This window comes from Anomaloglossus baeobatrachus, chromosome 1 (genome assembly GCF_048569485.1).
Source record: "Anomaloglossus baeobatrachus isolate aAnoBae1 chromosome 1, aAnoBae1.hap1, whole genome shotgun sequence".
NCBI classification, from domain to species: Eukaryota; Metazoa; Chordata; class Amphibia; order Anura; family Aromobatidae; genus Anomaloglossus; species Anomaloglossus baeobatrachus.
In genome coordinates, this window is record NC_134353.1 from 709,374,881 (window position 1) to 709,401,514 (window position 26,634).

Sequence of the window (26,634 nt, forward strand, 5' to 3'; positions counted from 1 at the left end):
GGAAGAGCGGGTAAGCGACCCACGCCCTGTGTTCCTACGGGATCGGTCATTGCGGCTGAGGGGCCCGGTCTGCGCCTGCTCGCCCTGCTGCCTCCCCCGCTACCCGTGTTGGCTGCTGCTGCCTCGCCATTAGGCCTGCTACCCCCGCAACTGGTAGCGGACCCTGCCTGTCCGCCCAAGCAGACCAGCCTGCAGCTGAAGTCCGTAGCCGCCCCGAGCCGCTTCTCTGGAAGCTCCCGAAGACATCACCCGTCAGCGAAGACGTACCAGTGGCATCAGAAGTAACCGTGCCTAGTCCCGTTCCTACTCCGGTGATCCGTCCCGTGCAGGAGGAGGCGGAGGTCAAGCGGGAGAGGACCCCTGTACTGATCCCCCACGCCTCGGCTGAGGCTGCGCCGGGTCGTTGCTGCGAGGCAACGCCCCAGGCCATGTTACCGCGGGATCTTCCACCGAGGGCGCCCGTAGTGGGCATTGTAGTGGAAATCCCGCGGGGCCTGACCCTCACGCAGGGGCAAACAGCAGCCCCTTACTGGGACAGGGAACCGACCCCGCTGGGCCAAGAAATTGCGGAGAGGGAAAAGCGGAAGGCTGAGCTGATAGCCCGCACCATACAGGAAAAGGAGAGCCTCTGCAGAGCCACCTTCTGGGTACGGGGCCCGATCCACAAGGGGCAAGTAAGAAGGTTTGATATCCGTCGGGGATATGGATTCATTTTTGAGCCGGGCGTGGAGGCCGAGGTGTTTGTGGCCCACCGGGACGTTAATGCTCATCTGCCAGAAAGCCACCCGGGCCGCAACCTGCTCCCAGGCGACTTAGTCACGTACACACGGCACTGTGGAGAGAGGGGCTGGTTTGCCCTGGATGCCAAGTTGAGAGGAGGCCAGGAGGCCCAAGAACCGGCCCAGCCCCCTCATCCGGCCTGCGTTGTGGATCTAAAGTGAAGGCAGCGGTCCCTCCATTGCACCGTTGTCCCCGTTGTAACCACCAGTACCATAATACGTTGAGTGTGTGAATAAGTAAATGAATGATGAAAGTAATCAACCGAAGATGTTACCTGATTGTCGACAGTGATTGAACCGGCCGTTGCCGGCAAGTAGTCCCCGTAGGGACCCTTTGTACCGTGCATAAGAAACTGTTTATGGACATGCCTGAGAACTAGCAGGGCACCCACAAACTAGTGGAAATGTAAATATGTTGGCATGTTTCCGTTGCTGCCTCCGGAGAGGCTGATTTGGAGGATGGGCCTGGAGGAAAGAGATGGCCCAGGCCCGCCACTACTGTAACCGGTGGCAATCCTCCGGGGGTCAGGGGTCCCCCCATGGACGTGGGGTCCCCTGAAGTGACCGTAGGGTGCGAAACACCGTACCCGTTCCCGCTCAGGCAGCCTGAATCTGGACTGGGGTCAAGGGGTGCTGCCCACTTCTTAGGTGCAGCATCAGGGCCAGGTTGTTTGGGTGGGAGAGCGGAAGCCGACCGTTTTAATAAAAAAGTCTACCGTTTGTAACGTTAAAGTACTGTGCCTCCCGTTAAGGGAAGATCCATAAAATGCTTTGTTGAATGTTTTTCATATGTTTTCTTCCTTTTTCAGTGAAAATAAAACCGGTGATGGACGGGCAGCCCGCGGACGGTCTGCATTTAACCAAGGGGGAATGTGGCGCCCTGGACTAGCCAGCTAAGTTCAGAATAGAGCTGGGCTCAACTGCGGGTATGGGGGAGGTGCTTAAAGGGAAAATTGTTACAGTAGTTAAATTAATCCCAAGCACACAATCAATTACAACAGGGTAATGCAAAAAGTGATTTTTATTATAATTATGCAAGCAGAAAGAGAGAGCCACTACCGAAAAAGCAAAGACAAAAGTCAAGCCAACGTTTCGGCCTTCACAAGGCCTTTGTCAAGGACTTGCCTGGACTAGCCAGGTCGTCACAGGTACTACAACACAACACCCCCACCCCGAGATAGGCACATCAGTCAGACACAAAATCCTTGTTGCCTCCCTCCAGGGGCTGATGTCCACACCAGGTGGGGTGGAGCCAGGCAGCTGGCCCCGCCCACTGAGGAGTTCACAGTCCTGGAGGCGGGAAAAGGAAGTCAGTGTGTAGAGTGCAGTTAGGGAAGTGAAAGTGAGAAGGAGTGAAGGAGTAGAGGAGCAAACTGACTGTGTCCGGGTACATGGCCCGGGCACCAAGAGCAAGGTTGGCAGACGGTGGTGGCCGTCTGCAGGAGAGGCGGATCGACGCGGAACCGTAGGACCGGGGACGGGCGGTGGCCCGCTGGTACTGAACTGGGGAGCGAAGTGAAGCCAGCACAAACCGGCAGGGCCTGCGGACCCCGATCAGGCTTGGAGTCGCCGTTAAACAGGTCAAATCCGTTAGTGACCGGAACCCCAGGGGTTTCCAAACAGCCAAGACCCGATTGAAGGCAACTGTCCAAACAGCATAAGGAAAATACAGCTACCGCCACAGCTAGAGTTCCCAGGGCCAGAGCCTGTGGGCAAAAGGGCTCCTCCGGCACATATCCACGCTGGGGAGTGGGTTACCGGTGGGAAACCATCGGGACCGAAGATACACAAAAGGTGCAGGGAAAGGCAGCCACCACCAACCGTCCGGGAGAAACCACAGCAGCCGGCTGCGGGACCCGTCCATTCAGCCGTTTGTTTTACTAGAGACTTGCATCCATTTGTGGCTGAGTGAGTACTACCGTGCCGTCCGGCACCGCGCTGTGTAGTCCAAGTACCCCCTGTACCTTGCCAACCCTGCCTCCCCTTTCACCTCACCGGGCCCCGGGACCACCAACCCCTACCCACGGAGGGGGAAACAACATCCAAGCTGCTCCCTGCCATCGCTCCCGGGATCCCCGTCAACAGCAGTGGTGGTGTCCAACCGCACCACAACCCGTGGGTGGCGTCACGGACCAAATCCCCAAACCAAACTACTCCCCTTTCACTCACAGGCGAGGAGCGCCGCTCGAGTCCCCGGATCCGGCCCACCGCTCGAGCCACCGAGCAGCAGCGTGATGAGCGCAGCGCCCTCCCCGCCCGCGACAATTTGGCGTCACGAACAGGATCTTACCGTTCTACCGGCTGGTAGAGGTGCGCCTTGTGTCCCGCCGGCGGTGTCCGGCCGAAAAATTTCAGAAGCCGCCATCTTGGGTGCGAAGATTTTCCCGCTCGAGCATCTTCCCGAGCAGTGGAGGCGCGAAAGCCGAAGCTCTGCCCCTGAAGAGGAGGTGCTGAGAAAAGACGAAGGGGGGACGGATGGCGTCCGGCCGCATGTAAACCACGGCTATAAAAGCAGGGACGCCAGGACTCTGCGGCCATATTTGCTTCCTGGAAGATACCGCTGCCAGTATGCACCATCCGTTCGGTAACCCCGCAGTCCCCGCGCCCGTGTCTGGTACCGCAGCGTGGGTAAAGATCCAGGCCATTCAGCTGAGCAGCCGCCTACAGGTCCGAATGCAGCTCCCCCTGGAGGAGTGGGAGGCCGACATGGCGGACGTGGTGGCGGCCATACGGAGACGCGAGGTGGAGGAAGAATTGGAAGAGCGGGTAAGCGACCCACGCCCTGTGTTCCTACGGGATCGGTCATTGCGGCTGAGGGGCCCGGTCTGCGCCTGCTCGCCCTGCTGCCTCCCCCGCTACCCGTGTTGGCTGCTGCTGCCTCGCCATTAGGCCTGCTAACCCCGCAACTGGTAGCGGACCCTGCCTGTCCGCCCAAGCAGACCAGCCTGCAGCTGAAGTCCGTAGCCGCCCCGAGCCGCTTCTCTGGAAGCTCCCGAAGACATCACCCGTCAGCGAAGACGTACCAGTGGCATCAGAAGTAACCGTGCCTAGTCCCGTTCCTACTCCGGTGATCCGTCCCGTGCAGGAGGAGGCGGAGGTCAAGCGGGAGAGGACCCCTGTACTGATCCCCCACGCCTCGGCTGAGGCTGCGCCGGGTCGTTGCTGCGAGGCAACGCCCCAGGCCATGTTACCGCGGGATCTTCCACCGAGGGCGCCCGTAGTGGGCATTGTAGTGGAAATCCCGCGGGGCCCGACCCTCACGCAGGGGCAAACAGCAGCCCCTTACTGGGACAGGGAACCGACCCCGCTGGGCCAAGAAATTGCGGAGAGGGAAAAGCGGAAGGCTGAGCTGATAGCCCGCACCATACAGGAAAAGGAGAGCCTCTGCAGAGCCACCTTCCGGGTACGGGGCCCGATCCACAAGGGGCAAGTAAGAAGGTTTGATATCCGTCGGGGATATGGATTCATTTTTGAGCCGGGCGTGGAGGCCGAGGTGTTTGTGGCCCACCGGGACGTTAATGCTCATCTGCCAGAAAGCCACCCGGGCCGCAACCTGCTCCCAGGCGACTTAGTCACGTACACACGGCACTGTGGAGAGAGGGGCTGGTTTGCCCTGGATGCCAAGTTGAGAGGAGGCCAGGAGGCCCAAGAACCGGCCCAGCCCCCTCATCCGGCATGCGTTGTGGATCTAAAGTGAAGGCAGCGGTCCCTCCATTGCACCGTTGTCCCCGTTGTAACCACCAGTACCATAATGCGTTGAGTGTGTGAATAAGTAAATGAATGATGAAAGTAATCAACCGAAGATGTTACCTGATTGTCGACAGTGATTGAACCGGCCGTTGCCGGCAAGTAGTCCCCGTAGGGACCCTTTGTACCGTGCATAAGAAACTGTTTATGGACATGCCTGAGAACTAGCAGGGCACCCACAAACTAGTGGAAATGTAAATATGTTGGCATGTTTCCGTTGCTGCCTCCGGAGAGGCTGATTTGGAGGATGGGCCTGGAGGAAAGAGATGGCCCAGGCCCGCCACTACTGTAACCGGTGGCAATCCTCCGGGGGTCAGGGGTCCCCCCATGGACGTGGGGTCCCCTGAAGTGACCGTAGGGTGCGAAACACCGTACCCGTTCCCGCTCAGGCAGCCTGAATCTGGACTGGGGTCAAGGGGTGCTGCCCACTTCTTAGGGGCAGCATCAGGGCCAGGTTGTTTGGGTGGGAGAGCGGAAGCCGACCGTTTTAATAAAAAAGTCTACCGTTTGTAACGTTAAAGTACTGTGCCTCCCGTTAAGGGAAGATCCATAAAATGCTTTGTTGAATGTTTTTCATATGTTTTCTTCCTTTTTCAGTGAAAATAAAACCGGTGATGGACGGGCAGCCCGCGGACGGTCTGCATTTAACCAAGGGGGAATGTGGCGCTCTGGACTAGCCAGCTAAGTTCAGAATAGAGCTGGGCTCAACTGCGGGTATGGGGGAGGTGCTTAAAGGGAAAATTGTTACAGTAGTTAAATTAATCCCAAGCACACAATCAATTACAACAGGGTAATGCAAAAAGTGATTTTTATTATAATTATGCAAGCAGAAAGAGAGAGCCACTACCGAAAAAGCAAAGACAAAAGTCAAGCCAACATTTCGGCCTTCACAAGGCCTTTGTCAAGGACTTGCCTGGACTAGCCAGGTCGTCACAGGTACTACAACACAACACCCCCACCCCGAGATAGGCACATCAGTCAGACACAAAATCCTTGTTGCCTCCCTCCAGGGGCTGATGTCCACACCAGGTGGGGTGGAGCCAGGCAGCTGGCCCCGCCCACTGAGGAGTTCACAGTCCTGGAGGCGGGAAAAGGAAGTCAGTGTGTAGAGTGCAGTTAGGGAAGTGAAAGTGAGAAGGAGTGAAGGAGTAGAGGAGCAAACTGACTGTGTCCGGGTACGTGGCCGGGCACCAAGAGCAAGGTTGGCAGACGGTGGTGGCCGTCTGCAGGAGAGGCGGATCGACGCGGAACCGTAGGACCGGGGACGGGCGGTGGCCCGCTGGTACTGAACTGGGGAGCGAAGTGAAGCCAGCACAAACCGGCAGGGCCTGCGGACCCCGACCAGGCTTGGAGTCGCCGTTAAACAGGTCAAATCCGTTAGTGACCGGAACCCCAGGGGTTTCCAAACAGCCAAGACCCAATTGAAGGCAACCGTCCAAACAGCATAAGGGAAATACAGCTACCGCCACAGCTAGAGTTCCCAGGGCCAGAGCCTGCGGGCAAAAGGGCTCCTCCGGCACATATCCATGCTGGGGAGCGGGTTACCGGTGGGAAACCATCGGGACCGAAGATACACAAAAGGTGCAGGGAAAGGGAGCCACCACCAACCGTCCGGGAGAAACCACAGCAGCCGGCTGCGGGACCTGTCCATCCAGCCGTTTGTTTTACCAGAGACTTGCATCCATTTGTGGCTGAGTGAGTACTACCGTGCCGTCCGGCACCGCGCTGCGCAGTCCAAGCGCCCCCTGCACCTTGCCAACCCTGCCTCCCCTTTCACCTCCCCGGGCCTTGGGACCACCAACCCCAACCCACAGAGGGGGAAACAACATCCCAGCTGCTCCCTGCCATCGCTCCTGGGATCGTCGTCAACAGCAGCGGTGGTGTCCAACCTCACCACAACCCGTGGGTGGCGTCACGGACCAAATCCCCAAACCAAACTACTCCCCATTTCACTCACAGGCGAGGAGTGCCGCTCGAGTTCCCGGATCCGGCCCACCGCTCGAGCCACCGAGCAGCAGCAGCACCGGACCCGAGCGTGGTGAGCGCAGCGCCCTCCCCGCCCGCGACAGTAGCACAGAAAAACAAGTCCTTTCCCTTCTCATCCTCCTCAGCATCACCCAATGTTGCCTCATTATATTGGCTGGGCAGTATTACCCATTGGAAAATCTGGCTCCATAACCACATCCTGGGCACTCAAAGCTTCATCTTTGAGATTATGCAGTGATTGTTTCAACAGACACAGCAGCTGGATGGTTAAGCTGATAATAGCCTGATCAAAGCTCATGAGCTTGGTGCAGTACTGAAAGTTCTCAACAACCTCACAAATGTCAGCGATCTACACCCACTCGACAGTTGTTATGTGTGGTGGCAGACACTCAGTCTGACAGGCATGTTGAAGCTGATATTTAGTTACTGACCTCTGCTGCTCAGTAATCCTCGCTAACATATTATATGTAGTGTTCCACTGCATGGGCAGGTCCCATGTCGCGGGCGGGGAGGAGGGTGTCAGCACACCGCGCTCACCCCTTCTGCTCGGGTCCGGCAGCTGCTCCTGGTGGCTCGAGCTGTGGGCCGGATCCCGGGGTTTCTCGAGCGACACTCCTCGCCCGTGAGTGAAAGGGGGTTGTTGGGTGTGGGGATTGTTATAGTTCGTGATGCCACCCACGGTTGTGGTGATTTCACCACCGCTGCTCTGTACGGGGGCTCCCGGGGATGGTGATGCGGAGCAGCCAGGTGTTGTGTTGCCCCTCCGTGGGTAGGGGTTGGTGATCCCGGGGCCCGGTGATGAAGATGTGTGGTGCAGGGCTTGGTGGGCGCAGGGACGCGGGGGCAGCGCTGTGCCTTGCGGCACTGTGGTACTCACTCAGCCTGAGACGTGGACACAGTTTGTACGGTAAACCAAACGGCTGGTAGGACGGTCCCACAGACGGCTGCACCTGCACTCCCGGTAGGTGACGGTGATGTCCCTCTTCCTTGCACCTATGTTTGACTTATGGTAGCGGTGGATTCCCTCCGGTTACCCGCTCCCCGGCTGCAATCTGGGCCGGAGGAGCTCTACACTTTGCCCGCAGGCGCTGGCCCTGAGAAACTGGTGCCGTGGCGGTGGCGGTGTCTCTCTGCTTCAGGTTGGGCTGTTGCCTTCAATCGGGACTTGGTTGTTGGGGGATCTGCGTCCCCGTCACTGACGGATTCGGCAAATTTGGCGACTCCTAGCCTTGCCGGGGTCCGAGAGGCCCCTGCCCTGGTGCTGACTGTCCTTCGGAACACTGCTCCAGACCACCGGGCACACAGCCAACGGGGTCCTTCCAGGAACTTCCAAACGGTCCCCCTCCAGACAGTCACCGCCGTTGCTGACCTTGCTGTTCTGGCCCTACACAAAGCTGGACCCTTCAGGCTGTCTTCCTCTTCTGTCACTTCACTTGCTTTTCTCCTTTTTCCACTTCTCTACTTTCACTTTCACTTTCTTAACTCCTCTGCTTAGCTCCTCACACTTGCCCTGCCTGGGCTAATCTGTGTTGTTTACTCCTTCCACTTCCTCCTCCTGGACTCAACTGCCTGGTTTCTTCCTGCCTCCAGAGTTGTGAGCTCCTCGGTGGGCGGAGCCAACCGCCTGGCCCACCCCCTGGTGTGCATCATCAGACTCCTGGAGGAAGGCAGCAAGGATTTGTAGGTTAGCTGTGATGTGCCTACCTGGAGTGTGGGGTGTGGTGGTGTGTGACCTGTGTCCCCTGGCTTGCCCAGGGCGACACATTCCCCCTTAGCAAAATGCAGACCGTCCGCGGGCTGCCGTCCTACACCGGTTTTATTTTTCTGAAAAAGGGGTAACAAGGTTAAGCAAACATAAATAACATTTTTAATCAAAACTCTTCCCAAGACGGGAGGCACATTTACTTAAACGTTGCAACGGTATACGGTCACGGTTTCCGCTCTCTCCCACCCAAGCAACCTGGCCCTGATGCTGCCCCTAAAACCCAGGCAGCACCCCTTGACCCACAGTCCAGCACAAGTTACCCGAGCGGGATCTGTCCTTCCCCTCCAGAGGGTGGCCACCGGTTCCTTTGGTGGCTGGGCCCTGGCCTGCTCTGCTCAGGGCCCTCCCTCCAACCTGCCTCTCCGGAGGCGGCAGTGCGGAAACGGTAACGGTACCCAACATATTTACAAGCCACTTAACGTTTGTGGTGCCCTGCAAGTTCACGGGCTTGTCCATGGATAGTTCCCATGCCAATAAACTTTAAACGGTCCCCACGGGGACAACGGTGCCGGCTCCAGCCGGTTCAATCACAAAAGCAATCAGGTAAAACTTCAGGCATTTTCATTTTCATCATTTTTCAAAACTTTCAAACAAACACACTGACTTCTGGTCCCAACGGGGACAACTTTTAGGCGGAGGACCGCCGGCTTAGCAGTCCATCCTCAATCGTGGGGCTCTAGCGCCACCTTCACATGGTGCACCGCCGTGGACCCCGATGGTAGCTAGCTGCGGGTCATCTTCCTCCATATTCATGCGGGCATGCACATCCGCTCTACACCCCTCTCTGGCATCGATCTCCCTGCGCAGGTGCTGTTGCCGTCGCTCCCAGCAGGGAGCACTTTCTGTTTGCTCCGGTTCAGCGTGTGCGGGGGACGGGCCCAGCCAGAGTCCCTCCGTGTCGGCTACGACCGGCACCTTCAGTAATGAGGGACCCCGCTGTGACATGGCCTGCTCTGCCTCCTGGCAGCCGCATCCCCGCCGTGCCTCCGGTGCATCTTTGCTGACGGCTTCAGCCTTCGGCTCCTTCCATGGAAGCGGATCAGGGCGGTCACGAGCTTCTGCTGCAGGTCAGTCCGCCGGGGCGGATTGGCAGGGTACCGCTACCGTTGGTGGTGGTAGCGGGCCTAGTGGCGGGGCAGCAGCAGCTAACGCGGGTAGCGGGAGAGGCAGCAGGGTGAACGGGTGTAGGCCGGGCCCCTCAGCCGCAGCGGCCGATCCCTCGGGAATACAGGGACGTGGGTCTCTTACCCGTTCCTCCAAATCTTCCTCCACCTCGCATCTCCGCATAGCAGCCACCACGTCCGCCATGTCGGCCTCCCGCTCCTCCAGGAGGAGCTGCCTGTGGACCTGCAGACGGCTGCTTAGCTGGACGGTCCGGACTTCCACCCACGCCGCCATGCCAGGCGCGGGGACCACGGTGTTGTTGGTCGGACTCAGCATCTTTAGCAGCGGCCTCTTCCAGGAACCCAGTATTGCTGCAGAGTCCTGGCGTCTCTGCTTTCATAGCCGCAGCTACATGCGTCCAGCCGCCATCGCGTCCCCCTTAGCTCTTTCCGGCCCCTCCTCTCTCGGGGCGGGGTTTTGGCCTTCGCGCCTCTACTGCTCGAGAAGACGCTCGAGCGGGAACTTTTCGCGCCAAAGATGGCGGCTTCTGAAATTTTCCTGCCGGATACCTCCGGCGGTAACAAGGCGCACCTCTACCAGACGGCAGAGCGGTAAGATCCTGTTCGTGACGCCAAGTTGTCGCGGGCGGGGAGGAGGGTGTCAGCACACCGCGCTCACCCCTTCTGCTCGGGTCCGGCAGCTGCTCCTGGTGGCTCGAGCTGTGGGCCGGATCCCGGGGTTTCTCGAGCGACACTCCTCGCCCGTGAGTGAAAGGGGGTTGTTGGGTGTGGGGATTGTTATAGTTCGTGACGCCACCCACGGTTGTAGTGATTTCACCACCGCTGCTCTGTACGGGGGCTCCCGGGGATGGTGATGCGGAGCAGCCAGGTGTTGTGTTGCCCCTCCGTGGGTAGGGGTTGGTGATCCCGGGGCCCGGTGATGAAGATGTGTGGTGCAGGGCTTGGTGGGCGCAGGGACGCGGGGGCAGCGCTGTGCCTTGCGGCACTGTGGTACTCACTCAGCCTGAGACGTGGACACAGTTTGTACGGTAAACCAAACGGCTGGTAGGACGGTCCCACAGACGGCTGCACCTGCACTCCCGGTAGGTGACGGTGATGTCCCTCTTCCTTGCACCTATGTTTGACTTGTGGTAGCGGTGGATTCCCTCCGGTTACCCGCTCCCCGGCTGCAATCTGGGCCGGAGGAGCTCTACACTTTGCCCGCAGGCGCTGGCCCTGAGAAACTGGTGCCGTGGCGGTGGCGGTGTCTCTCTGCTTCAGGTTGGGCTGTTGCCTTCAATCGGGACTTGGTTGTTGGGGGATCTGAGTCCCCGTCACTGACGGATTCGGCAAATTTGGCGACTCCTAGCCTTGCCGGGGTCCGAGAGGCCCCTGCCCTGGTGCTGACTGTCCTTCGGAACACTGCTCCAGACCACCGGGCACACAGCCAACGGGGTCCTTCCAGGAACTTCCAAACGGTCCCCCTCCAGACAGTCACCGCCGTTGCTGACCTTGCTGTTCTGGCCCTACACAAAGCTGGACCCTTCAGGCTGTCTTCCTCTTCTGTCACTTCACTTGCTTTTCTCCTTTTTCCACTTCTCTACTTTCACTTTCACTTTCTTAACTCCTCTGCTTAGCTCCTCACACTTGCCCTGCCTGGGCTAATCTGTGTTGTTTACTCCTTCCACTTCCTCCTCCTGGACTCAACTGCCTGGTTTCTTCCTGCCTCCAGAGTTGTGAGCTCCTCGGTGGGCGGAGCCAACCGCCTGGCCCACCCCCTGGTGTGCATCATCAGACTCCTGGAGGAAGGCAACAAGGATTTGTAGGTTAGCTGTGATGTGCCTACCTGGAGTGTGGGGTGTGGTGGTGTGTGACCTGTGTCCCCTGGCTTGCCCAGGGCGACACACCCACATGAGTCGGTGACTTGGCAAATTCAAGTGTGTTTGCAGGTCTGTAAAACCATCAAAAGCGGTAGAGGAATGGTGGAAATGGGCACTAATATGGTGCACCTTCTCAATTAGGTACAGCAAGTCAGTATATGTTTTGAGAAATTTCTGAACAACTAGGTTCAGAACATGAGCCAGACATGGCACGTGTACCAGCTTGCCGACCTTTAAAGCTGCCACCAGGTTACACTTATTATCACAGATGACCAGACCTGGTTGGAGGTACAGCAGGTTCTTTTGTACCTTGCCACAGCTCTGCTGCAGTGTGTGGTTTCTGACCTAAACAGATCAGCTTCAGCAGAGCGTGTTGCCGCTTTCTCGATGCACTGCTGCACAGCTCCCAGCTTGGCAGTGATTGGGAGGGTAATTCAGCAGAGGATGAGGAGCAGCAGGAGGGGAGACAGGAAGTGGCATATGATGAGGGGGAACCCTGATATAAGTTGGGCCCGCTAATGTTGGCGCGGGTAGGATGTGTGATGTTCCAGTTTGTGACTTTATCCCAGCCTCCACCAGTATGCCATAACAGATATGTATCATCCCTGTACACAACAAGTTGTCCACGTGTTTGTTGTTTGGTGGACCTTCCCAGTTATGGCATTGGTTAGAGCACGATTGAGATTGTTGAACACGTGCTTGTGTAACGTGGGGATGGCACACAGCGGGCAAAATAGTGTCGGCTGGGAACACTGTATTGTGCGGCAGCCACAGCTAAGAGGTCACGGAAACACTGAGTTCCCACAAGCCTAAATGGTAACATCTCCACGGCTAGCAATTTGGCAATCTTTGAGTTTAGGTTTGGTGCCAGTGGGTGTGTGGCAGGGTATTTATTCTTCTTTTCGAAGCTCTCAGGCACAGACAACTGGACACTTCGCTGGGACAAGGAAGTCGACGTGGTTGATGTTTGCGGTGTCTGTGTACTCGCAGCTTGTGGGCAAGATGTATGAGCGCCTGCTTCCTGGACAGAAAATTGTAAAGGACGTAGCACAAGCGACATGGAAGTGGTTTGAACGGCACAAATTTGGTACACTGGTATTCTGCCCACTTACTGTGTGTCTGCAGTTTCCAACATCATGTCTGCTCTCTATTTGAAACCTAGCCTTTCCAAAACTGAACTACTTCTATTCCCTCCATTTCCTAACCTCCCTAAACCTGATCTCTCCCTCTCTGTGTGTGGTACCACGATAACTTCTAGGCAGCAGGTTCAATGTCTGGGGGTTATGCTCGACATCGATCTCACCTTCACCTCTTATATACAATCTCTTACCTGCTCCTGTTGCTTGCACCTCAAGAACATCTCTAGAATCCTTCCTTTTCTCACCATGTAAACTATAAAATCCCTCACCGTGGCCCTGATCCACTCCCGCCTTGTCTACTGCAATTCTCTATTTATTGGTCGCCCCCTAACTAGACTCTCTCCTTAACAATCCATCCTTAACGCTGCAGCCATGGTCACCTAACTGGGTAACCATTACTTGGATTACTTGGATGCTTCTGCTCTGTGCCAGTCATTATACTGACTGCCCATATATAACAGGATCCATTTCAAATTGCTTGTTCTCACCCACAAAACTCTCCACAGTGCGGCACCCCCCTACATCTCCACCATCATCTCTGTCTATTACCCTACCCATACTCTACACTCTGCAAATGACTTTTGACTAACCTCCACAATTCCACACTAATCTGAACCTCCCATTCCCCAATCCAAGACTTCTTTTGAGCTGCACCAATCCTCTGGAATGCTCTGCCTCAAGAAACCAGGATGAACCACAATTTACTCAGCTTACTCAGCTTCAGACGCTGCCTAAAAACACATCTTTTAGGGTAGCCTATCACACTCCCTAATCACATTAAATTCACATAGTCCCACCACGACTTCTGACAACATCTCTCCATCAAACTCAACCGCATCTAAAAGCATCTCAAAGATTTGCTGAATGGTTCAGGCAGCCTTTATCTATCCCACATTTCTTTGAGATGGCTGGATTGTCATTGGAAATAAGCACCTGTACCTTGTCCCCCCACTTCATTGTAGATTGTAAGCTCTCATGAGTAGGGTTGTCTTTTTTGCTATAATTATTGTCTTTTCTATGACTGTTACTTGCTTCTATATGAACCTCTGAATTGTAAAGTGCTGCGGAATATGTTGGCACTATAAAAATAAAGATTATTGTTAATATTATTATTATTACTGGGGTGCTTGGCTGCCATGTGGTTCCGTATACTGTTGGAGCTCAGGTTGCCTTTGCCTTGGCCTCAGCTCAACTTGGTATGGCAGATGCTACAGATTACAATGTTTTTCTCTGAAGGACTTTCAGAAAAAAACTTCCAGACAGCGGCTGAACTCTGAAGTTCCCCGTACTTGGGCCACAGTGGGTAGCTCTTGGGAAAGTTGACCCAGTTTTCACTCTGGTTGGATCAGTGAACTCATCATCAACCATCTCGACTTCCATCTCATCCTCCGTCCCACTTGAGATTGTAGGCTGACCTGATGGCAACTGTGTCTCATCATCATCAGCCTCCACCTCTGGAGAGAGTAAATTTGGTTCATATAACTGGCTTTCTTCTCGTTGTAGGTCCTTATAATGTGCAATACAGGATAATATTGTGGTACCGTGTTAGCCAGAAAAATCAATTGAAATACTATGACCCAAGAATGACAAAAGTATTTTAGGAGTGATACCTTTATAGGCTAACCAGAAAAATTATATTAGCAAGCTTTCAGAGCACAAAGGCTCCTTCTTCAGGCAAATTACCTGAAGAAGGAGCCTTTGTGCTCTGAAAGCTTGCTAATATAATTTTTCTGGTTAGCCTATAAAGGTATCACTCCTAAAATACTTTTGTCATTCTTGGGACATAGTATTTCAATTGGTTGTAGGTCCTCAAATACTTGCACATCAATGCACTCCACCTCTTCAATGCTGCACGGTGAGAGGCCTGAGCCAACCAAAGGATACATACAAAACAGATCCTCAGAGTTGCCAAGCTTGGAGTCATATGTCTCCTGTGACTGATGATGGGGGGAAGAAGGAGGACCAGGTTGAGGATTGGATATATTCCCAGTAGTCTGTGGGGTGGTGGAAGATTTGTTGCTGCTTGATAAATGCGAAGAGACCTTGGCTTCCACACACGTTTACAGTATATATATATATATATATATATATATATATATATATATATACTAGAAGGTGGCCCGATTCTACGCATCGGGTATTCTAGAATTTACGTATTGTGTAGTTCATGTATGATTTTTGTTATATATATATATATAGATGTTGTTGTGTGTAGTTACCAAGTGTTTGTGTAGGGCGCTGTACATGTTCTGGGTGTTGTCTGGGTGTGGCGGGGGGTGAGAGCGGTGTTGTATGTGTGTTGCGTGTGTTGCGTTGTTTGTGGAGCGCTGTGTGTCTGTAGCGTTGTGTGTGTGTGTGTTGCGCGGTTTGTGTGGGTGTGGTGTGTTTTGGGGGGAGGTATGTTTTGTGCAATGTGTGTGTTGTGCGGTATGTGCGTATATTTATGTATGCCGCGGTGTTTGTGTGTTGGGTGTTGTGTGTGTGCGGCGTTGTCTGTGTGTGTGGGTGTCTATGTAGGGCGGTGTTTGCTGTTCCCAGTGTGTGTGTGGTGTGTTGTGTGTGTGTGTTGGGGGGAGGTGTGCACCTCCCATCGTGCTCCATCCCCCATGCTGCGCACCCCCCATCGTGCCCCATCCCCCATGCTGCGCTCCCCCCATCGTGCTCCATCCCCCATGCTGCCCACCCCCCATCGTGCTGCATCCCCTATGCTGCGCATTCCCCATCGTGCTCCATCCCCGATGCTGCGCACCCCCCATCGTGCTCCATCCCCCATGCTGCGCACTCCCCATCGTGCTCCATCCCCCATACTGCGCACTCCCCATCATGCTCCATCCTCCATGCTGCGCACTCCCCATCGTGCTCCATCCCCCATGCTGCGCACCCCCCATCGTGCTCCATCTCCCATGCTGCGCACCCCCCATCGTGCTCCATCCCCCCATGCTGCGCACCCCCCATCGTGCTCCATCACCATGCTGCACACTCCCCATCGTGCTCCATCCCCCATGCTGCGCACTCCCCATCGTGCTACATCCCCCATGCTGCGCACCCCCCATCGTGCTTCATCCCCCATGCTGCGCACCCCCATCGTGCTCCATCCCCCATGCTGCGCACTCCCCATCGTGCTCCATCCCCCATGCTATAATAGTTCTCCTATTATACTCAGAGAGGAGTATAATAGGAGGACTATAATAGGAGGAGTAGTCCTGGGGGGATAGGAGTATAATGCCGGCTCCCTGCACATGTGTACCGGGAGCCGGTGTACGCTGGTAACTATGATACACATCGGGTAACTAAGGGACCTTAGTTACCTGATGTGTATAATGGTTACCAGCGTTCACCGGCTCCGTCATGATCCCAGCATCGCAAGGTTATGTCTGGCGCTGCTGGGATCGTGACGGAGCCGGTGTACACTGGTAACTATGATACACATCGGGTAACCAAGGGACCTTAGTTACCCGATGTGTATAATGGTTACCAGCGTTCACCGGCTCCGTCACGATCCCAGCATCGCAAGGTTATGTCTGGCGCTGCTGGGATCGTGACAGAGCCGGTGTACACTGGTAACTATGATACACATCGGGTAACCAAGGGACCTTAGTTACCCGATGTGTATAATGGTTGCCAGCGTTCACCGGCTCCGTCACGATCCCAGCATCGCAAGGGTATGTCTGGCGCTGCTGGGATCATGACGGAGCCGGTGTACACTGGTCACTATGATACACATCGGGTAACTAAGGGACCTTAGTTACCCGATGTGTATGATGGTTACCAGCGTTCACCGGCTCCGTCACGATCCCAGCATCGCAAAGTTATGTTTGGCGCTGCTGGGATCGTGACGGAGCCGGTGTACACTGGTAACTATGATACACATCGGGTAACCAAGGGACCTTAGTTACCCGATGTGTATAATGGTTACCAGCGTTCACTGGCTCCGTCACGATCCCAGCAGCGCAAGGTTATGTCTGGCGATGCGTGCGGAGGGCCGGGGCGAGCGGCCAATCCATGCGGAGGGCGGGGCCAGGCCGAGGCGAGCGACCAATCCGTGGGGGGGGAGCGGAGCCGAGGCAAGGCGAGCGGCCAATACAGGCGGGGGGGCAGGGCCATGGCGAGCCCAGCGGCCAATCAGCTTTGTGTCACCGTAAGGACACAATTTTGGAGCAAGGCAGACAGACAGACAGACAGACAGACAGACAGAATAAGGCAATTATATATATCTATATATATATATATATATATATATATATATATACACACACACATATATACAGTCATATGAAAAAGTTTGGGCACCCCTATTGATGTTAACCTTTTTTCTTTATAACAATTTGGGTTTTTGCAACAGCTATTTCAGTTTCATATATCTAATAACTATTGGACTCAGTAATATTTCTGGATTGAAATGAGGTTTATTGTACTAACAGAAAATCTGCAATCCGCACTTAAAGAAAATTTGACTGGTGCAAAAGTATAGGCACCTCACCATAAAAGTGACATTAATATTTTGTAGATCCTACTTTTGCAAAAATAACAGCCTCTAGTTGCTTCCTGTAGCTTTTAATGAGTTCCTGGATCCTGGACGAAGGTATATTTGACCATTCCTGTTTAGAAAACAATTCCAGTTCAGTTAAGTTTGATGGTCGCTGAGCATGGACAGTACGCTTCAAATCATCCCACAGATGTTCAATGATATTCAGGTATGGGGACTGGGATGGCCATTCCAGAACATTGTAATTGTTCCTCTGCATGAATGCCTGAGTAGATTTGGAGCGGTGTTTTGGATCATTGTCTAGCTGAAATATCCATCCCCTACGTAACTTCAACTTCATCACTGATTCTTGCACATTATTGTCAAGAATCTGCTGATAACGAGTTGAATCCATGCAACCCTCAACTTTAACAAGATTCCCGGTGCCGGCATTGGCCACACAGCCCCAAAGCATGATGGAACCTCCACCAAATTTTACTCTGGGTAGCAAGTGCTTTTCTTGGAATGCCGTGTTTTTTTGCCTCCATGCATAACGCCTTTTTGTATGACCAAACAACTCAATCTTTGTTTCATCAGTCCACAGGACCTTCTTCCAAAATGTAACTGGCTTGTCCAAATGTGCTTTTGCATACCTCAGGCGACTCTGTTTGTGGCGTGCTTGCAGAAACGGCTTTTTTCGCATCACTCCCCCATACAGCTTCTCCTTGTGCAAAGTGCAATGTATTTATGGCCAATGCACATTGACACCATCTGCAGCAAGATAAAGCTGCAGGTCTTTGGAGGTGGTCTGTGGATTGTCCTTGACTGTTGTCACCATTCTTCTTCTCTGCCTTTCTGATATTTTTCTTGGCCTGCCACTTCTGGGCTTAACAAGAACTGTACCTGTGTTCTTCCATTTCCTTACTATGTTCCTCACAGTGGAAACTGACAGTTTAAATCTCTGAGACAACTTTTTGTATCCTTCCCCTGAACAACTATGTTGAATAATCTTTGTTTTCAGATCATTTGAGAGTTGTTTTGAGGAGCCCATGATGCCACTCTTCATACGAGATTCAAATAGGAGAACAACTTGCAAGTGGCCACCTTAAATACCTTTTCTCATGATTGGATACACCTGCCTAGGAAGCTCAAAGCTCAATGAGGTTACAAAACCAATTTAGTGCTTTAGTAAGTCAGTAAAAAGTAGTTAGGAGTGTTCAAATCAAGAAATTGATAAGTGTGCCCATACTTTTGCATCGGTCAAATTTTGTTTAAATGCGGATTGCACATTTTCTGTTAGTACAATAAACCTCATTTCAATCCAGAAATATTACTGAGTCCATAAGTTATTAGATATATGAAACTGAAATAGCTGTTGCAAAAACCCAAAATGTTATAAAGAAAAAAGGTTAACATTAATAGGGGTGCCCAAACTTATTATATGACTGTATATATATATATATATATAGATATAAATATAGATATCATTTATATATATGCAGTGCCTTTTTCCACATTTCAGGCTTCAAACATAAAGATAACAAATTTAATGTTATGGTGAAGAATCAACAACAAGTGGGACACAATTGTGAAGTTGAACAGAATTTATTGATTATTTTAAACTTTTGTAAAAAGAATTCACTGAAAATTGGGGCGTGCAATATTATTCAGCCCCTTTACTTTCAGCGCAGCAAACTCACTCCAGACGTTTATTGAGGATCTCTGAATGATCCAATGTTGTCATAAATGACTCATGATGATAAATATAATCCATCTGTTTGTAATCAAGTCTCCATATAAATGCTCCTGCTCTGTGATAGCCTCAGTGTTCTGTTTAAAGCGCAGATTCAATCATGAAGACCAAGGCACACAACAGCCAGGTCCGTGACACTGTTGTGGAGAAGTTTAAAGCCGGATTTAGTTACAAAAAGATTTCCACAACTTTAAACATCCCAAGAAGCACTGTGCAAGTGATCATATTGAAATGGAAGGAGTATCATACCACTGCAAATCTACCAAGACCCGGCCGTCCCTCAAAAATGTCATCTTAAACAAGGAGAAGACTGATCAGAGATGCAGTCAAGAGGCCCATGATCACTCTGGATGAACTGCAGCTGAGGTGGGAGAGTCTGTCCATAGGACAACAATCAGTCGTACTCTGCACAAATCTGGCCTTTATGGAAGAGTGGCAAGGAGAAAGCCATTTTTCAAAGATATCCATAAAAAGTGTTGTTTAAAGTTTGCCACAAGCCATTTGGGAGACACACCAAACATGTGGAAAAAGGTGCTGTGGTCAGATGAAACCAAAATCGAACTTTTTGGGCACAATGCCAAATGATATGTTTTGCGTAAAAGCAACACAGTTCATCACCCTGAACACACCATCCCCACTGTCAAGCATGGTGGTGACACCATCATGGTTTGTGCCTGCTTTGCTTCAGCAGGGACAGGGAAGATGGTTAAAATTGATGGGAAGATGGATGGAGCCAAATACAGGACCATTCTTGATGAAAACCTGTTGAAGTCTGCAAAAGACCTGAGACTAGGACGGAAATTTGTCATTCAACAAGACAATGATCCAAAACATAAAGCAAAATCTACAATGGAATGGTTCACAAATAGAGATGAGCCACAACCCTAGTGTTCGAGTTTGGTTCGGTTCGTCGAACGGCGGGTGTGTTCGTCGAACGTTCACCGAACGTTCGGCGAACACTTTCTGTTACGGGGGGCTGTCTGATAATAACCGAAAGGAGTATCAGACAGTCAGGGTCCACCGTGCAAAGACTTTGCTGCAGACTATGGCAGAGTGCAATACCTCTGTTAACTCACAGAAGGATATAATAAGAAAGTAAAGCAATTCCTCCCTTACTTGGAGGGTGTGTGGAATGATCTCTGTTAATAATCACAGAGACAAAGGCAATGTGTGCGAAATGGCACCTACCTAGGTCCGCTCTTCTAGTGGTGCAAAAGAGACGAACAGCAGCGTAAGCCGCACAAAGCTCCTACCTCTGTTCGCTCCCCTAGTGTGCGAGGATACGAACAACTGCCAGACGCAGTATAAGGAACGTTACCCTAGTGGCAACGTCCACCTACGAGTACAATCACAAGGCCCAGCCAGACCATGTGCCTCAGGCACCTGCCTATGTCCGCTCCCCTAAGAGGTAAGGATACGGACAGCAGCCGAAGCTGTAAGGTATAAGAACGCTACCCTGCCGGTAGCGCTCACCTAGCATAGACAGAGGAATGCCTAGAGGAACGCGCACAGAGCGTCTACTCATATGCATGAACCAAGAGGACTGAGCACCATGCGGCGTGTGTCAGGGTCTTATATAGACTCTGTGCCTCATCCAAGATGGAGGACACCAGAGCCAATCCGCTTCCAGAACGACAGGAGTGACGTCATGCTGGCCTATCACCGAGCAAGACGTCACAAGCACATGACCAGCGACCAATCGGCATAGAAGGTGTCAGAGACATGTGACCTCGTGTCAGCGATGATGTCACCCGCACATGTGCAATGGCTCCAAGATTGGACTTAGTCTCCGGCGCTCGCACATGTGCATGCAGTAGCAAGAAATCTGGACTTAGTCTCCAGCGCTCGCACATGTGCAGTAGCAAGAAATCTGGACTTAGTCTCCAGCGCTCGCACATGTGCAGTAGCAAGAAATCTGGACATAGTCTCCAGTGCTCGCAGCAACCGTAACACTTTCAAACAACTTCGAACACCATTGAAAACAATGGCAGGCAAACACATACAAACATGCACAAACATGAGCGCACACACACATATTATGCTCACCTTACCATCCGTTCCATCGCTGGCCTCCTGGGACTTGCAGTTCGCTGGTACAAGATGTGTATCGGGTAACCATCGCAACCGATGCCGGAACTTCCGCTGACAGAGCGCTGCCATCAAAGGCAGGAGCCGCTTGCCTCTGATTGTCCAGCGTGCTGCCTTTGAGTAGCGTCTAACAGAGGAAGTTCCTCCCTCGTCGCGATGGTTACCCAATACACATCCTGTAGCAGCGAACTACGTGTATCAGGTAACCATCGCGACGAGGGAGGAACTTCCTCTGTCAGACGCTACTCAAAGGCAGTGCGCTGGCAAATCAGAGGCAAGTGGCTCCTGCCTTTGACATCTGCGCTCTGGCAGCGGAAGTTCCGGCATCGGTCGCGATGGTTACCCGATACACATCTTGTACCGGCGAACTGCAAGTCTCAGGAGGCCGGCGATGGAATGGAAGGTAAGGTGAGCATAATTGTGTGTGTATGTTTGTGTATGTTTGTGTGTTTGTGTGTGTTTGTGCATGTGTGGAATGGCACAATAGGGGACCAGGATGGGACATTTAACAAGTTGTGGAAGGAATTGTCTGCATTGCAATGATTTCCTATGGGAAATCTTGCTTTGCTAGACGAGTAACTTGGTTAACAAGCACACTTGTTCCACTGTATTAACATTGAATGACAGTATTACTGTGAAAAGCCAATTACGCTTTTGGTATCGAACCATTATTGAACATAACCTCAAACTGTCGACTTTGAAGCTAATTGTCCGCGTTTGTTGAACAACTCGAACATCGCCTAAAACAGGTCGAATTTGAGATTAGCGAACAGTTCGATTCGAACACTGCTCATCTCTATTCACAAATAAACATATCCAGGTGTTAGAATGGCCAAGTCAAAGGGTAGACCTGAATCCAATCGAGAATCTGTGGAAAGAACTGAAAATTGCTGTTCACAAATGCTCTCCATCTGACCTCACTCAGCTCCAGCTGTTTGCAAAGGAAAAATCGGCAAGAATTTCAGTCTCTCGATGTGCAAAACTGATAGAGACATACCCCAAGTGACTTGCAGCTGTAATCGTAGCAAAAGGTGGCGCTAGAAAGTATTAACTTAAAGAGGCCGAATAATATTGCACGCCCCACTTTTCAGTTATTTATGTTTTATAAAAGTTTAAAATAAGCAATTTCATTCAACTTCACAATTGTGTCCTACTTGTTGTTGATTATTCACCATAACATTAAAAACCTTTATCTTTACAGTCAGGGCCAGAAATATTTGGACAGTGACACAAGTTTTGTTATTTTAGCTGTTTACAAAAACATGTTCAGAAATACAATTATATATAATATGGGCTGAAAGTGCACACTCCCAGCTGCAATATGAGAGTTTTCACATCCAAATCAGAGAAAGGGTTTAGGAATCATAGCTCTGTAATGCATAGCCTCCTCTTTTTCAAGGGACCAAAAGTAATTGGACAAGGGACTCTAAGGGCTGCAATTAACTCTGAAGGCGTCTCCCTCGTTAACCTGTAATCAATGAAGTAGTTAAAAGGTCTGGGGTTGATTACAGGTGTGTGGTTTTGCATTTGGAAGCTGTTGCTGTGACCAGACAACATGCGGTCTAAGGAACTCTCAATTGAGGTGAAGCAGAACATCCTGAGGCTGAAAAAAAAGAAAAAATCCATCAGAGAGATAGCAGACATGCTTGGAGTAGCAAAACCAACAGTCGGGTACATTCTGAGAAAAAAGGAATTGACTGGTGAGCTTGGGAACTCAAAAAGGCCTGGGCGTCCACGGATGACAACAGTGGTGGATGATCGTCGCATACTTTCTTTGGTGAAGAAGAACCCGTTCACAACATCAACTGAAGTCCAGAACACTCTCAGTGAAGTAGGTGTATCTGTCTCTAAGTCAACAGTAAAGAGAAGACTCCATGAAAGTAAATACAAAGGGTTCACATCTAGATGCAATCCATTCATCAATTCCAAAAATAGACAGGCCAGAGTTAAATTTGCTGAAAAACACCTCATGAAGCCAGCTCAGTTCTGGAAAAGTATTCTATGGACAGATGAGACAAAGATCAACCTGTACCAGAATGATGGGAAGAAAAAAGTTTGGAGAAGAAAGGGAACGGCACATGATCCAAGGCACACCACATCCTCTGTAAAACATGGTGGAGGTAACGTGATGGCATGGGCATGCATGGCTTTCAATGGCACTGGGTCACTTGTGTTTATTGATGATATAACAGCAGACAAGAGTAGCCGGATGAATTGTGAAGTGTACCGGGATATACTTTCAGCCCAGATTCAGCCAAATGCTGCAAAGTTAATCGGACGGCGCTTCATAGTACAGATGAACAATGACCCCAAGCATACAGCCAAAGCTACCCAGGAGTTCATGAGTGCTAAAAAGTGGAACATTCTGCAATGGCCAAGTGAATCACCAGATCTTAACCCAATTGAGCATGCATTTCACTTGCTCAAATCCACACTTAAGACGGAAAGAACCACAAACAAGCAAGACCTGAAGGCTGCGGCTGTAAAGGCCTTGCAAAGCATTAAGAAGGAAGAAACCCAGCGTTTGGTGATGTCCATGGGTTCCAGACTTAAGGCAGAGATTGCCTCCAAAGGATTCGCAACAAAATATTGAAAATAAAAATATTTTGTTTGGGTTTGGTTTATTTGTCCAATTACTTTTGACCTCCTAAAATGTGGAGTGTTTGTAAAGAAATGTGTACAATTCCTACAATTTCTATCAGATATTTTTGTTCAAACCTTCAAATTAAACGTTACAATCTGCACTTGAATTCTGTTGTAGAGGTTTCATTTCAAATCCAATGTGGTGGCATGCAGAGCCCAACTCGCGAAAATTGTGTCACTGTCCAAATATTTCTGGACCTAACTGTATATTAGCTGCAATACCCAGCTTCGCCCAGGTTAATAACTGTTGTCAACAAAATAGAATGTATTAGCAAAAGTTTATTCTGCACACAAAAACCACAAAACAAATAGATAGAAATGTAATTATTAAAAGGCAAAAACTAAGCTAATAGAAGCATTTCACAACATATATTTCAACACCACAGATATTTCACACAGATTTAACTAAATTGGCCAAGTAATGTGCTCCGTCTGTTTCTTTTCAGGTCTGTCTCTTTCCCCATCTGTCTCTTTCCCTGTCTGTCTCTTTCCCCGTCTGCCTGTCTCTGTCTGTCTCTTTTTTTGTCTATCTCTCTGTTTCTATCCCCATCTGTCTCTTTCTAGGTCTGTCTCTTTCCCAGGTCTGTCTCTTTCCCTGTCTGTCTGCCCGTCTCTTTGTCTGTGTCTTTTCCTGTCTGTCTCTTTCCTTGTCTGCCTGTCTCTGTCTGTCTCTTTCCTTGTCTGTCTCTATTTCTCTGTCTCTTTCCCCGTCTGTCTCTATCAAGGTCTGTGTGTTTCCCCATCTATCTTTGTCTGTCTCTCTGGCTGTCTCCTCCTTCCCTGTCTGTCTGTCTCTCTGGCTGTCTCCTCCTTCCCTGTCTACCTGTCTCTGTCCCTGTCTGCATGTCTGTCTGTCTCTTTCCCCATCTGTCTCTTTCCCCATCTATCTCTTTCCAGGTCAGTCTCTTTCCAGGTCAGTCTCTTTCCAGGTCTGTCTCTTTCCAGGTCTGTCTCTGTCTGTCTCTTTCCCCGTCTTTCTCTTTCCCCATCTGTCTCTTTCCCCTTCTGTGTCTTTCCAGGTCTGTCTCTTTCCAGGTCTGTCTCTTTCCAGGTCTGTCTCTGTCTGTCTCTTTCCCCATCTGTCTCTGTCTCTTTCACCGTCTGTCTCTGTCTCTTTCATCGTCTGTCTCTTTCCCTGTCTGTCTCTATCTCTTTGTCTCTTTCCCTGTCTGTCTCTATCTCTCTGTCTGTCTCTCTGTCTGTCTCTCTGTCTGTCTCTGTCTTTTTCTCTCTATTCGTCTCCCCACCGACATCTTATTAACTCACATATAAGCTTCTTATACTAACAATATCTTTTGTTCCTATAGCAACCAATCACAGCTCCTACTAATAACCTGTTCCAGGCTCCATTTACTTTAATGGAGGCATGTTTTTTTGGAGAGTAACTGTAAAGTGTGGGGTTACATTTTCCTGTCAAAACATAGTCTACGACGTTTCCTGGATCACATGAGTTGTCTGTGCAAAATTTCGTGATTGTAAATGCGACGGTGCGGATACACTTTTCGTTTCACTTTTTCCCCAGTATGTAGATAGGGGCAAAATTGATTGGTAAATTGGAACGCGCGTGGTTAAAATTTTGCCTCACAACATAGCCTATGATGCTCTCGGGCTCCAGACGTGTGAGTGTGCAAAATTTTGTGGATGTAGCTGCGACAGTGCAGATGCCAATCCCGGACATACACACACATAACATACATACACACACACACATTCAGCTTTATATATTAGAATATATATATATATATATATACACGAGTTTTATATATATATATATATATATATATATATATATATGTATGTATATATATATATATATATATATATATATATATATACTAGAAGGCGGCCCGATTCTAACGCATAGGGTATTCTAGAATTTATTGTGTAGTTAATGTATGATTTTTGTTATATATATATATATATATATATATATATATATATATATAGAGAGAGAGATGTTGTGGAGTGTAGTTGCCAGTGTTTGTGTAGAGCGCTGTAAATGTTCTGGGTGTTGTCTGGGTGTGGGGGGTGTGAGAGCGGTGTTGTATCTGTGTTGCGTTGTGTGTGTTGCGTTGTTTGTGGAGCACTGTGTGTCTGCAGCGTTCTGTGTGTGTGGTGCTGTGTGTGTTGCGCAGTTTATGTGCATGTGGGGTGCGTGTGTGTTTTGGGGGGAGGTATGTTTTGTGCAATGTGTGTGTGTTGCGCGGTATGTGCGTATATTTGTGTGTGCCGTGGTGTTTGTGTGTTGTGTGTGTGCGGCGTTGTCTGTGTATGTGTGGGTGTCTGAGTAGGGGGGTGTTTGTGGTTCCCAGTGTGTGTGTGGTGTGTTGTGTGGTGCGTGTGTGGCGGTGTGTGTGTGTGGTTTGGGGGGAGGTGTGCACCCCCCATCGTGCTCCATCCCCCATGCTGCACACCCCCATCGTACTCCATCCCCCATGCTGCGCACCCCCCATCGTGTTTCATCCCTCATGCTGCACACCCCCATCGTGCTCCATCCCCCATGCTGCGCACCCCCCATCGTGTTTCATCCCCCATTCTGGGCACCCCCCATCGTGCTCCATCCCCCATTCTGCACACCCCCCATCGTGTTTCATCCCCCATTCTGGGCACCCCCCATCGTGCTCCATCCCCCATGCTGCGCACCCCCCATCGTGTTTCATCCCTCATTCTGGGCAGCCCCCATCGTGCTCCTTCACCCATTCTGCACACCCCCCATTGTGTTTCATCCCCCATTCTGGGCACCCCCCATCGTGCTCCTTCCCCCATGCTGCGCACCCACCATCATGTTTGATCTCCCATTCTGGGCACCCCCCATCGTGCTCCATCCCCCTTGCTGCACCCCCATCGTGCTCCATCCCCCATGCTGCGCACCCCCCATCATGTTTCATCCCCCCATTCTGGGCACCCCCCATCGTGCTCCATCCCCCATGCTGCACCCCCCATCGTGCTCCATCCTCCATGCTGCGAACCCCCATCGTGCTCCATCCCCCATGCTGCGCACCCCCCATCGTGCTCCATCCCCCATGCTGCACCCCCCATTGTGCTCCATCCCCCATGCTGCGAACCCCCATCGTGCTCCATCCCCCATGCTGCGCACCCCCCATCGTGCTCCATCCCCCATGCTACACCCCCCATCGTGCTCCATCACCCATGCTGCGAACCCCCCATCATGTTTCATCCCCCCATTCTGGGCACCCCCCATCGTGCTCCATCCCCCATGCTGCACCCCCCATCGTGCTCCATCCCCCATGCTGCGAACCCCCATCGTGCTCCATCCCCCATGCTG

General features: G+C 51.5%; 2 protein-coding genes and 1 gene segment (V, D, J or C); all 3 read right to left on the reverse strand.

Annotated features, from left to right (window-relative positions):
* The window catches only part of LOC142303451 (immunoglobulin lambda-1 light chain-like), a 90,091-nt gene extending 76,324 nt beyond the window's left edge, over positions 1 to 13,767 (reverse strand). The window contains exon 1 of the mRNA XM_075344803.1: positions 13,689 to 13,767. Coding sequence (XP_075200918.1) covers positions 13,689 to 13,767 — 79 coding nt within the window. The remainder of the gene's footprint in view (positions 1 to 13,688) is intronic.
* The window catches only part of LOC142249623 (immunoglobulin lambda-1 light chain-like), a 757,490-nt gene that overhangs the window by 106,647 nt on the left and 624,209 nt on the right, over positions 1 to 26,634 (reverse strand). The gene's annotated exons all lie outside the window — the stretch shown is intronic.
* Positions 1 to 26,634, reverse strand: part of LOC142249649 (Ig lambda-1 chain C region-like) — a 609,515-nt gene that overhangs the window by 90,669 nt on the left and 492,212 nt on the right.